Source organism: Embiotoca jacksoni, unplaced genomic scaffold, assembly GCF_022577435.1.
Source record: "Embiotoca jacksoni isolate LCO1_2020_lvr unplaced genomic scaffold, fEmbJac1.0.p SCAF_19, whole genome shotgun sequence".
Taxonomy (NCBI): domain Eukaryota; kingdom Metazoa; phylum Chordata; class Actinopteri; family Embiotocidae; genus Embiotoca; species Embiotoca jacksoni.
This window is the reverse complement of record NW_027185329.1, coordinates 76,548-88,717: the sequence shown is the minus strand read 5'-3', so window position 1 is coordinate 88,717 and position 12,170 is coordinate 76,548. Positions and strand designations below refer to the sequence as shown.

At 42.7% G+C, this 12,170-nt stretch overlaps 1 protein-coding gene across 3 annotated transcripts in view; it reads right to left on the bottom strand.

The window, feature by feature from the left end:
* The window catches only part of pde4dip (phosphodiesterase 4D interacting protein), a 76,750-nt gene that overhangs the window by 2,172 nt on the left and 62,408 nt on the right, over positions 1 to 12,170 (bottom strand). For 2 of the 3 annotated variants that reach the window (XM_069152907.1, XM_069152904.1), the window contains 15 exons: positions 8,147 to 8,421; positions 7,856 to 8,017; positions 7,510 to 7,731; positions 6,147 to 6,419; positions 5,654 to 5,785; positions 4,753 to 4,872; positions 4,488 to 4,677; positions 4,241 to 4,365; positions 3,804 to 3,932; positions 3,619 to 3,723; positions 2,674 to 2,861; positions 2,100 to 2,231; positions 1,541 to 1,679; positions 1,186 to 1,232; positions 975 to 1,080 (listed from right to left, as the gene is read on the bottom strand). In XM_069152907.1, the coding sequence (XP_069009008.1) occupies positions 975 to 1,080; positions 1,186 to 1,232; positions 1,541 to 1,679; positions 2,100 to 2,231; positions 2,674 to 2,861; positions 3,619 to 3,723; positions 3,804 to 3,932; positions 4,241 to 4,365; positions 4,488 to 4,677; positions 4,753 to 4,872; positions 5,654 to 5,785; positions 6,147 to 6,419; positions 7,510 to 7,731; positions 7,856 to 8,017; positions 8,147 to 8,421 (2,345 nt within the window). The remainder of the gene's footprint in view (positions 1 to 974; positions 1,081 to 1,185; positions 1,233 to 1,540; positions 1,680 to 2,099; positions 2,232 to 2,673; positions 2,862 to 3,618; positions 3,724 to 3,803; positions 3,933 to 4,240; positions 4,366 to 4,487; positions 4,678 to 4,752; positions 4,873 to 5,653; positions 5,786 to 6,146; positions 6,420 to 7,509; positions 7,732 to 7,855; positions 8,018 to 8,146; positions 8,422 to 12,170) is intronic. The other variant, XM_069152905.1, reaches the window with a different exon arrangement.

The window sequence follows — 12,170 nt, the reverse complement described above, 5'->3', positions numbered from 1 at the left end:
ACTTTATTAGTCCTTTAAATGAACCCTGTTCAATTATCAGATTTTTCCTGTTTGTCTTTTTATTCCCATCAAAAGAAAAATTACTAAAATCCAGTTCTTGTAAAGACAGAGACGGACAGCAAAGATAAAAGAAAAAAGTGAACGATCCAACAGTAATCTGAAGACTTATTGTCTTTAAACTTCACTAAATTACATAAAACATATTAGACAGAGAAAAGTGATGAAGAATTATAACAAGGAAATTCCTGGTGAGTAAAATATTTCACTTCAAACTTCAGCCTGTTAAAACTGTTTAAATATAAAAGTTTTAAAGACATTTTCTTTTGTCTTCTGCATGTTTTTTTTTAAGGTTTGCATGCACTAAACATTTAAACTATGTCTTTGAACTGATCGTATGTTAGTGCTTAAGTGTTCGTACAGCAGAGATAACATGAAAAAAAAAAGAGACCTGCATATCAAAACGTTGCTCCACAGCGCCTCTAGTGGTAAGAAACTGCAAAGGGGGCCTTTAAACTCGTCTCTTTTGCAGTCAGAACTTTTTGGCAGATTTATTTTACTTTGTAAGATATTTTATAAGACATCTCTTGTCCAACATGCTCCTTGATTGACAGCTGAGCAATCAGAGGTATCGAAAGCACAATGTTATTATAGCTAAGTTACAATTAAAGGGCGAGTATTTAAGCAGCTGCAACTCAGGAGCTAATTCACTTTTTAAAGCTTGCAAACTGATATTGGCAGTTAATTTTTTGTGCAAAGGACACTTGGAAGTAAGAAGGAAGCTACTTATTGTTCAGTCTTTGACTCTTTTTTGCACACGAAAAGTTTCTGAGTCAGCATTTTTTTTCCAAATAAAATAACTTCGCAGGCTGCATGCAAAACACATTAAACACGAGGGTTTCTCATGAAAAAGCAAAGCAGCGCTGTCTTGTTATCAGGATGCTATCATTGGTTGCCAAGCCAGCGGGGGACTGTACCTTTACGGGCCCAGGGGTGTGAGGAAGAGGAGGAGGAAGAGGAAGAAAAGGAGGGGGGGGTGGAGAAAGAGGCTCGACGGAGGGAGGAAATCCTGAGTTGGTTCTCCTGAGGAGACCCAGCAGGAGTCAGAAAGAGGAGACGGAAACAGGGATCTTTAACGTCTCACTTCTTCTCACCTGCTGCAGCAGAAAGGTTGAAAGTAAAACTCACCTGTAAGTTGGTCTTCGCTTTCCTCAACACGTCCCGCGTCCTCGACACTGTGAACAAACACACAGAGCGTCTTCATCTTCAAAAAGAAAAACTACGACAGAAGAAGCTGACGCAACATGATGAAACATCATCATCATCATCATCATCATCATCAGGAAATCTAATCTTTTCAATAACTCAGATTTTCTCAGATCAAAAGAACAAATCTTTAAATCTGCAGTGAGATCAAATAAAGTTCGGACGTCTTTCTGAGATTAAAGGAGGAGAAAATATCAGCTGTCCTCATCCGAGAAATTATTAATCCTAATTAAAAAGGCCTTAATGTGATATGAGGTTTTATATATTGGTGACTCACGCTGGCTGACGATAAAGTGCTCCATGCTATCTTTGGTGCGGTTGGAGCTCTTCACGATCTCCATCGCGTCCTTTAGAGCCTGCTCTCGCTCCGAGAGCTTCAGGCGGAGAGAGACGACCTCGTCGTTCTGAGACACGTCCTGAACGAGACACACACACACACACACACACACACACACACACACACACACACACACACACACACACACACACACACACACGGTTGTATATACACACATTCAGGTACACACACAAGAAATCCAGGATGATTAAATTATCATTTTGGCAGAAAACCTCATTACCGAGTTCTATAATCTCATTGTTTTCACAAGATCTTGTATGTTTGGTAAAATATCTTTTCTGGGTTTGAGATTACACATGAATTCACTAAAAAAACAGACGTCCCGTGTTTTCGAGCAGCACTTAAACGCAACACAATCCAGAAACCTTCGTAGACCCTGTGAGAATCACTCGGAAACCACTTTTGAGTTGAATTTGTCACCATACAGACGTGTTTTTTTTTTTTTTTTATATTGTAAGACTTTCTCGCCGGTTCTGACCTGTTTGTTTTCCTCGGAGTCGGGCAGAGCGGCTCTCCAGAACATCCTCAGCAGAGACTCCACCTCCTCCAGGATCTGACGCAGCGTTTCGGTGTCCGACAGCAACGTCCTGACGCAACCAGAGTCTGCGGGCTGACGCACGAAACGCAGGGAGTCGAAACAAGTCGGACTCACGATCATCTAATTATGTTTCTTTCGGTTCATGAATGAATCATCAAGTGTGTAAAAAAGTATAAAACATTTGTTCCCAAAGTAATAAAGGAAAAATAATTAAAGATGCTCAAAGCATCAGAGTATTAAACACTGTGTGGGTCCTAATCAAATATATTATAGATATTATAAAAGAAAATTATTTAATACATATATAAAAAAAGACAAAAATAATTTAATCAATTAATTTGTGCAATAATTGTTTTTCCATTATTCTTATTTTTGATTTTATTATTTCATATTTGTTTTTCTCCATATTTATTATTTCTCATTCCACAAACAAAAACTTATGCTCCAAATTTCTCTCACAGAGCAGCTGTCACCTGACCTTCTCAGGTGTCCCTGGCTCCTCCCCCTCTCTCACCTGATGTAGGCGGAGCTCCTGCGAGGCGCTGAGTGCGTGCAGGGCGGCCTCGGTGCGGCGCAGCAGGCCGCTCCCCTCCAGGACCTGCTGCTGCAGAGCCGAGAAGTCGTCGATGTGGCCGACGGCGTGGCGGCCGTGGCGGCTGGCGAAGGAGCCGTCTGGAGCTCCGCCCTGCAGGGTCGCAGCGGCTGGAGGAGGAAGACGGGACAGTCAGCGGGGAGGGTCCCTGAACGCCACTCTCACTTTCCCTCAAACAGTCCTGTTTTTAGTTTCTGAGCATCAGCACATCCTCGACGGCTTCAGAGCATCATGTCGCGTTTGAAGAGATTTTACAACGTGTGAGGAACCTTTCTTAAACACTCAGGACGATCTGCACTGTAGTCACACCAGGACTCATGCAACCCTCCTCCATCTCTGATATGTTGTAAACATCACCATTTACACGATTATTACAGTCAAGTTTTTTACATTTTGGGCCACAATCCAATTGAAAATTGCATTTTTGAATAAAAACAAATATAATTTCTACCAGCATTGACACCTATTTAATTTGGTTGCTTTATTCTTTAAAGGGACGAAGGATAGAGGGCATGCTGGGAAATTCAAAGCGATCGGTGATTGATTTATGTTTTTGGTTTTTTTTGCACAAAAGTAACAACTTGTGGATGGTACAAAAACAAAATGATTTTTAAAAATGTACGCGCACTGTAGGAAGTCCTGCACAACATCTCTCTCAGCTATTGTTGTTTTTTTGTTTGCTTGTTTCTTTCTCACCTGTTCACTGTATTTACTCCACCTGTCCTTGTTTTGACTTTATGCACATCTGCAACTACACTCGAAGTATTTCACAGCAAGAAAATGACATGCACATAAAAACAAGTGAAACTAAACTCTGTTTTTTGGTTGAACTGTTCGTCCTGCGTTGCCTGAATGTGAACTTCTCACCCTGATCAGCTGCTCCAGTCTCCCCGGCATGTTTCCGTCCGGAGTGCAGAGGAGACGAAGGACTGACGAGTCCGGTGTCTCGGACTGGCGGAGAGGGAACTTTATCTGTGGACGCACATTTCATCAGCGCTGACCTGGAAATCTCCTCCCGCCATAAAACCTTCTTCGTTCTCTGACATACTGACCGCCGAAGAGCTGCCTCCGGGCGCCGGGCTGCTGCTGCTGCCGCTGCTGCTCCAGCTGAATGTGTAGCTCTCTGGGGTCAAAGGTCGCGGCGGCGTTGCGTCCTGGCTGGTCACCGTCGGCAACCTGACCTGTTCAGATAACAACAAACACCAGATGATGAGCGCAGAAAGCAGTTGGGGAGACAAACCTCCCGTATGTACATGTTTTATTTTTGGTTCAGTTGTTTCAGAATTTAACAGGCTACGAGGCGTTCAAGTGCTCGCACGATTCCCGAACATTTAAAACTTTACAAAACACACGCATGGAGGAATTTTAGCGTCATCACATCCATGAAAAAAAAATAGAAGCACGGCTGCAGGGACCAGCTGATGAAAACACACTTTAGATGGTCAGTCTGCACATAAACACACCTGAGTTGTGCGTCTGTGAGTCTTACCTGAGTGTGTGTCTGTGTTGGCTCCGCCCACTCTGCGATGCACCTGCAGCTCACACTGAAGAGAGTGGACCAAACTGTGGCTCTCGCACAGCTGTTGCCGGAGGACGCTCAGCTCGTGCTGGAGCCTGAAGACACACACACATTATTGTTGTGCACAAAACTTTCCAAGAACACACACACACACACACACACACACACACACACACACACACACACACACACACACACACACACACACACACACTACCTGTTGATGGTCTCCTGGTTCCTCTGTCTCTCCTGTTTCAGCTGCATGATCTCCTGGCTGTGAGCTTTGGCCTCGGCTTGCAGCTTCCGGCTTTGCTCCGCCCACTTCTCTGCCTCTAGCTCCGCCTCCTTCAACCTGGACAGCTCCAGGAGCGCCGCCTCCCTCAGCTGCTCCGCCTCCTTACTTCCCTCTGCAGGCCAGACAGTTAAAAACATTTTAAATCTGCTCTCGACACCGAGTTGTGGTGGTGAGAACCGGACCGTACCGCTGGCCGTCTGCTTCAGCTGCTTCTGCAGAACGACGTTTTCCTCCTTCAGGAGTCGGATCTCACTGGACAGCTGGCTCACCGAGTCCAGGCCCTGGATGTAGATGTTGGTCGGAGCACCTGTGAAAGAGGACGGAGAAGCCATTTAAAAAAGACACTCCGGTTCAGCAAATCAAACAGAAAACTCTGTAAACACCATTAAGATTGATGTTTAAAACCTTTTTTAATGTTTATTGACATTTTTACAGAATTTTTGTAAGTTAACAGTTTTATGGAAGAAATAGTTCCAAATAAAATCATGAATCAATTAATGTGGCCTGGAGCCTTCGTACGAGGTGCAATCAAAAACGTTGAGAGTGTGTTCCTGAACGCAACACAGTAACGCTTACAGCCAAGTGTTCCTGAGCCCAAGCAGTGATTTCCACTACAGAATCATGGCTGTTTTGAAAGCAGGGCCCGCCTGAGGGCCCACAGATCGCAGCTGTCCACTGGTGGTTTTTGGTCTTGTCCTTTGCCTTTTAGATTTTTAGGAAATCACTGCATGGGCTCAGGAATACTCGGCTGTAAGCGGATGTGTTGAACAATGTGACCCCTAAAATCAGATGTTTCTCTGCTCCAGTTTCAGGTTTCACGGTGAAATCACTAATGTTCATGTACCAGTGATCACGATGTCGATCCAGAGACGACACTCTGAAAACTTCCTCTTGAAGGTTGTTGCGTTCCTGAACGCATCACCGTGATGCTCTCTGAACTTATCGGGCGAATGTGACCTTTAATATTTTCTTTTTTTTTTGGTGGAAACTGAATTCAATGAATGGAGAGTGAGTCTTCAGAGTGTGTGTGTGTGTGTGTGTGTGTGTGTGTGTGTGTGTGTGTGTGTGTGTGTGTGTGTGTGTGTTACCTTTCTCGGTGACGGTGCGAGCCAGCCTCTCCTCCAGCTGCTGTCGGAGGCGGTCGTTGGTGTGGATGGAGTCCTCCAGCCGCTGCCTCAGACTGCGGATCTCTCTCAGGTGCTCCTTCATCAGGTCCGAAGCTGCAGCAGAAAACAACATCTGGTCTGAAATACGACCGAACGCTCTCTCTCTTAATCAGCTGAATAATTGATCAGGCAAAGAACAGAAAAAGTAAAAAACTGATCCTTGATAACTTGTTATCGTCATTTCATAAGAGAAGATGATTCTGGCTTCATAAAGTTGAGGAATTTCTTGCTCTTTTTTTTCTTCTACGTCTTCATTTCAGCATTTTAAATTGAATATCTTTGAGTTTCTGAGAAATCTTACTTAACGTGTGAGTATTTATTTCTTTTTTAAGGCCTTAATTCACAAATAAATAAATAAAAAATCATCCCCACATGTTAATCAGAGACATTTAAAGTGTGAACGTGCAGTTTCTACCTGTGTTGCTGGTGCCCGACTGGTACCCCGACGACCCCGACGACAGGTCCGCCGGTCGGGTCCCGTAGGCCATATCCCACAATGCACTGCTCTCCAGCAGGCTGGCGCCGGCCTTCATGGCCAGGCTGGCGTCCAGGCTGCAGCTGCTGGCGGCGCTGCCGAACGGAGACGGCTGGTATCCCTGGTAGGAGAGCGGCAGGAAGGCGGAGGAGTCGGGCTGCTGGTGGTGGAACGGGAAGCCGGGAAGAGGTTTGGACTGAGGAGCGGAAAACCCTGCAGATAAAACAAAAAACACAAAGACCGGTGAGAGAAGGAAGACGAAGGATGAAGGCACTGATTGGAGGGTTAGTGGCTAAGAGGAAGCAGAGTGTTAAAGAGGGAGTGAAATCCGTCTGCTTTGAGCTTTCCGAGAGCTTCATCGGTGTTTTCAGATCAAATCCTCCTGCAGCCGGAGGTTCGTTCGGCCTCGAGTGACAAGCAGTTTGTTTAATGAGTCTTGAAGCAGTGGAGGAGAAGGAGGAGGAGTAGGAAGAGTAGTAGGAAGAGGAGGAGGAAGAGGGGTAGATTATTATCCAGCCTTTGCTCATTAAGTTCAGTACAGCTGGAGTCTCCAGAGTCGAATTCATAAACTGCGCCGGTTTCTGTCTCAATAATTCGAAAAAATAACCTTCACTGAAACATCTGAATAATTAGAAAGATGACAAAATAAAAAAAAAAATTTAAAAAAAAATAAAAAAAAATAGTGTCTTTAGATACAGAGAGCAGTAAATCTTCTTCTTCTTGTGCTTTAAATATGAAATAGTTCAAATTTAAAGACAAAAATATTGGGATATGTTGATGAGAGGAGGAGAAACTACAGAAAAGATCTCGTGAAATATTTTTTGTTAGTTTTCAACTACACACATCAGTTTTTTTGTGTTATTATAAAAGTTTGCGAACTGTTGCAGCGTCTTTGACAGTTTACGAACCCCAAACGTTGGTCTGAGGTTGAAAATAAAATGTGCTGAGCGTGCAAATTATGTCAAAAGTGGGTTGATTTATCTTTGTTTTGGGAGCATTTCATATGTTTTTGCGCTGCAGCAGCGAGATACGTTCATCAGGCTGAAGACGACATGCAGCAATAACCATAACAATAACAATAACAATAACAATAAGAGCACACAGGATCTCCTGCTAGACGTTACGTTTGTTTCTTATTTTTCAATTTATGGATGAAAAACTCAAAGTGTTTCATTTCCTATGCAGTTTGGATGCAGAAAAGAAAAATGTCTTCTTTCTAAAACTTTTAGTTATAATTTTTCACACTCAAACACGTTTTAGTCTGTTAAGTTTCAAACGGATTCACGGAGACATGCGGACGCACTGTTGCCGCATCCCAGCTGCCTCTGTAACATCTGCAGCTCCTGGTGCACCTCGGCCAGGGAGAAGCCCGCCCCCCCCCCGCCGCCGCCGCCGCCGTGGCAACGGGTTCGCAGGTTTGAGGGGGGAGGATGGAGGAGCAGGGGGGCCTTCAGGGTGGAGGAGGAGGAGGAGGAGGAGGAGGAGAAGGAGGGGGGTGGAGGTTGATGGGGAGTAGAGACGGGAGCTGGGAGAGGAGAAGAAGAAGTGACGGATAGAAACAGGAAGCAGGAAGATGAAGGACAGATTGAGGAAGGAGCGTCCAACCAGAGGGGGAGAAAAATAATCCACGTGGAGGAGCTCCCTCCTACCTGTCTGACTCTGCACATCCGCCGCTTTGTGCGGCGAGCCGGGGCAATGCATGCTGGGACAGCTGAGGCAGGAGTGGGCTCGGTGGGATGAGGTGACGGATGAGGTGACGGATGAGGGGACGGACGGATGACGTGACAGGTTGCCATGATGAGAGGGACAATCTGGGAACGGAGACAGAGGATGGATGGTCACAGACACACACAGAGGTCATGTGACTAAAGTATATTAATCCGCTGCAGAAAATAGTCCCTCAGGATGAATGCGATGTGTTCAGGTGTCTTCCGTCTCACCTGAGCCGGCTCGGGCCGACGTCCTCGCCTCCTCCGGGCCGAGCTCGCTGGCGGCGTCCCCGTCGGAGCCCAGCTCCAGGTCCTCGTGGGTGGAGCCGTGCTCGTCGGACACGTAGGAGATGCGATCCGATTGGTCGGTGGTGTCGGAGAGGGCGTGGCCGCTGCAGGGCGTGTCGGAGCGGTGGGGGTGATGATGATGATGATGGTGATGATGGTTCAGTTTGGCACGGAGGGACTCGATGACCTTGTCCTTCTGCTGCAGCTCCTTACTCAGCCTGAACACACACACACACACACACACACACACACACACACACACACACACACACACACAAGACAGTTAGTAAATCCAGTTCACTTGTTCAGTTTTCAGGTTTCTTAATTAAAAGCAACTGAAATTTAATTTTTTTTTACTTTTGGATAAGAATAAAAAGTCCAAACAAGTCCGGTGAAATAAAAACCTGAATAAATTCAAATCAAAACAAGCTTTTAGCAAACGTTGCTTCTCAGATTGATTTATTTATCAGCAGTGTAATAAATCAAATAAACTATAAAAACATTTTTTTTTTAAACTGTTAGACAGAGAAGTATTTAAATCAGCAGCTCCACAGACTTCCTTTCTAATTTAAAATATATTTCACGCTGCGCTTTTGTTCATGAATTTAATTTGAATGTTTTAGGAAACACTCAGCAGATTATAAAATTCGCACGTTCAGCAACGAACCACATCAGTAGATTGTTTTAAGACTCTGATTCTGATTTAATTCAATGATATTTTGATGCATTGTTGTTTCTTATTGCCTCTTTTGCTGACTCAGCAGTTTTATTAACGTTCACTGTCCCTTTAAGATAAACTAGAAATAAATAATGACACAGCAGATAAAAACAATCAACCGTGTAAAAGAACAACAACCTTTTGCCAATAAAAACGAGGCCTTAAATGCTCCCTTCACGGCTACTCAGTTCAGCATTCAGTACATCACACACATTAATATTACGTAAAAGAATCCGTTGTGTTTTCAGATGTCACATTTAGAGGAGGAGCTTCGCTGCGCTGACAGACTGAGATGAGCTGTGATGTATTAAAGAGCGGCGATGCAGCAGGTGTTTCAGTCACCTGTCAGCTGTCCTCATCGAGAGGGGAATCCTCTTAGACGCACATATGTGACGATGCAGAAAACTGCACACGAACACATGGACAGAGTTGGGGGGGTGGGGGGGGGGGGGCGCTAGACAGGACGAATAACACGCGTGTCGCTTACAGCTGATTTAATTAACAGTGACGTGTTCCCACACAGATGCTGAGGTGAAGGTCGACGGAAATCAATGGCAGGCTGATACACACACACACACACACACACACACACACACACGTACACACACACACGTACATGCACACGCGCGCACACACACACACACACACACACACACACACACACGTACACGCACGCACACACACACACACACACACACACACACACACACACACACACACACACACACACACACACGTACACGCACACATGTTAGTCACTCTACATTTGCATTAATTTATGATCAAAATGACAACAGAATAGTTTTTTCCTGGTTTTTCTCTCCAAAAGCATGAAAAACTTATAATTATATAACTTATATTGTTGTGTTGTTGTGTTGTTATATTGTTGTTGTATTTTTATGTTGTATTGTTGTGTTGTGTTGTATTGCTCTGTGTTGTATTTTTGTGTTGTTGTTTTATTGTGTTGTTATATTATTGTGTTATATTGTTGTTGTATTGCATTATTGTGTTGTTATATTGTTGTGTTGTATTGTATTATTGTATTGTTGTATTGTTGTTGTATCATTGTGTTGTATTGTTGTGTTATTGTTATTGTATTATTGTATTGTTGTATTGCATTGTTGTATTGTATTGTATTGTTGTATTGTTGTGCTGTTGTGTTGTATTGTTGTTGTATTGTTGTGTTTTATTGTTGTATTATTGTATTGTAGTTGTATTGTTGTATTGTATTGTTGTGTTGTTGTGTTGTATTGTTGTGTTATATTGTTGTGTTGTATTGTTGTGTTGTTGTGTTATGTTGTTGTGTTATATTGTTGTGTTGTATTGTTGTGTTATATTGTTGTGTTGTGTTATATTGTTGTGTTGTATTGTGATATTGTTGTGTTGTTGTGTTATGTTGTTGTGTTATACTGTTGTGTTATATTGTTGTGTTGCTGTGTTATATTGTGGTGTTGTTGTGTCGTATCGTTGTGTTGTTGTGTTATATTGTTGTGTTGTTGTGTTGTATTGTTGTGTTATATTGTTGTGTTGTGTTATATTGTTGTGTTGTATTGTGATATTGTTGTGTTGTTGTGTTATGTTGTTGTGTTATATTGTTGTGTTGCTGTGTTATATTGTGGTGTTGTTGTGTCGTATCGTTGTGTTGTTGTGTTATATTGTTGTGTTGTTGTGTTGTATTGTTGTGTTATATTGTTGTGTTGCTGTGTTATATTGTGGTGTTGTTGTGTCGTATTGTTGTGTTGTTGTGTTATATTGTTGTGTTGTTGTGTTGTATTGTTGTGTTATATTGTTGTGTTGTATTGTTGTGTTATGTTGTTGTTGTATTGTTGTGTTATATTGTTGTGTTGTATTGTTGTGTTATGTTGTTGTGTTGTATTGTTGTGCTATATTGTTGTGTTGCATTGTTGTGTTATGTTGTGTTGTATTGTTGTGCTATATTGTTGTGTTGCATTGTTGTTATATTGTTGTGTTGTTGTGTTGTATTGTTGTGTTGTTGTGCTATATTGTTGTGTTGTATTGTTGTTATATTGTTGTGTTGTATTGTTGTGTTGTTGTGTTATATTGTTGTGTTGTATTGTTGTTATATTGTTGTGTTGTATTGTTGTGTTGTTGTGTTGTTGTGTTATATTGTTGTGTTGTTGTGTTATGTTGTTGTGTTGTGCTCCTGTATTGTAATTCCTCCATCAGAATCTCGACAAACAACTTGTGGATTTTTTTTTTTTTAGCTCTTCTATCAAAAGTTTGATTATAAAAGAGCAAATATTAGTAAATTAATCAATTTAATTTGGTAGAAAAAGAATAAGAAACAGTTTTGACAATCGATTGATCGTTTTCAGTTTTGTCTGAATGTCTTCTGGTTTCTTTTTCTCCTCCCTGATTATAAACTGAACATCTTTTGGTTGTGAAATGTTTGTTCGGAACATTTTCACAACATTTTAAAGACCGAACAGCTGATTTTTAAACGTAAAAAAAAACAAAAAAAGAATCCACAGAGTAATCAATAATGAAGATAAATGGGCGGTGGCTATGGTGCCGTCAAAGTGATCGATGTTGCAGTGATTGATATCGTCATGGCGACAGATGCTGTACAGTGATTTATATTGTGGCAGTAATTGATGCTGTTGCAAGTTTTTTCGATGATGTAACTGATTGATTTTGTCACGTGTGTGTGTGTGTGTGTGCGTGTGCGTGTGCGTGTGCGCGTGCGTGTGTGTGTGTGTGTGTGTGTGTGCGTGTGCGTGTGCGTGTGGGCGTCACATCTTCAGCAGATGTTTCCTGTTGAGAGTCTTAAAGCTTCAGAGGCAACGATGAACAGTGAACGCATCACATCATCTTTCTGTTTAGTAGCATCAGTTTCTCTGAAGTTTTTTTTTTTAAATGTCACGACGTGGATCAGAAATCACGTGTTCAGGAGTCTCACCAAGTCGTTATCTTACGACATGAAGCAGCCCGTCTCCGTCCAGAGTTCAAAAATAGCCTCAGCAGATTATTAATCTAAATCTCACTGATTGCTGGACTCCGTCTCGCTTGTTTGAACTGAGCCTGTCCAGACACTAAAACCTCAAGTCTGAAAAAACCCAGCCGGAGACACGCTGAGAGGAAGAAATCACGTCAGTAACCTCATTTTATCATCTCCGGTTGTGTTCGGCTTCACTGAACTACATTCGGGTGAATAAATCATCTTTTTGGAGAGAGCTCGGCTAGCAGTTTCCCCCTGCTGACAGTCTTTATGCTAAGCTACGCTAATCA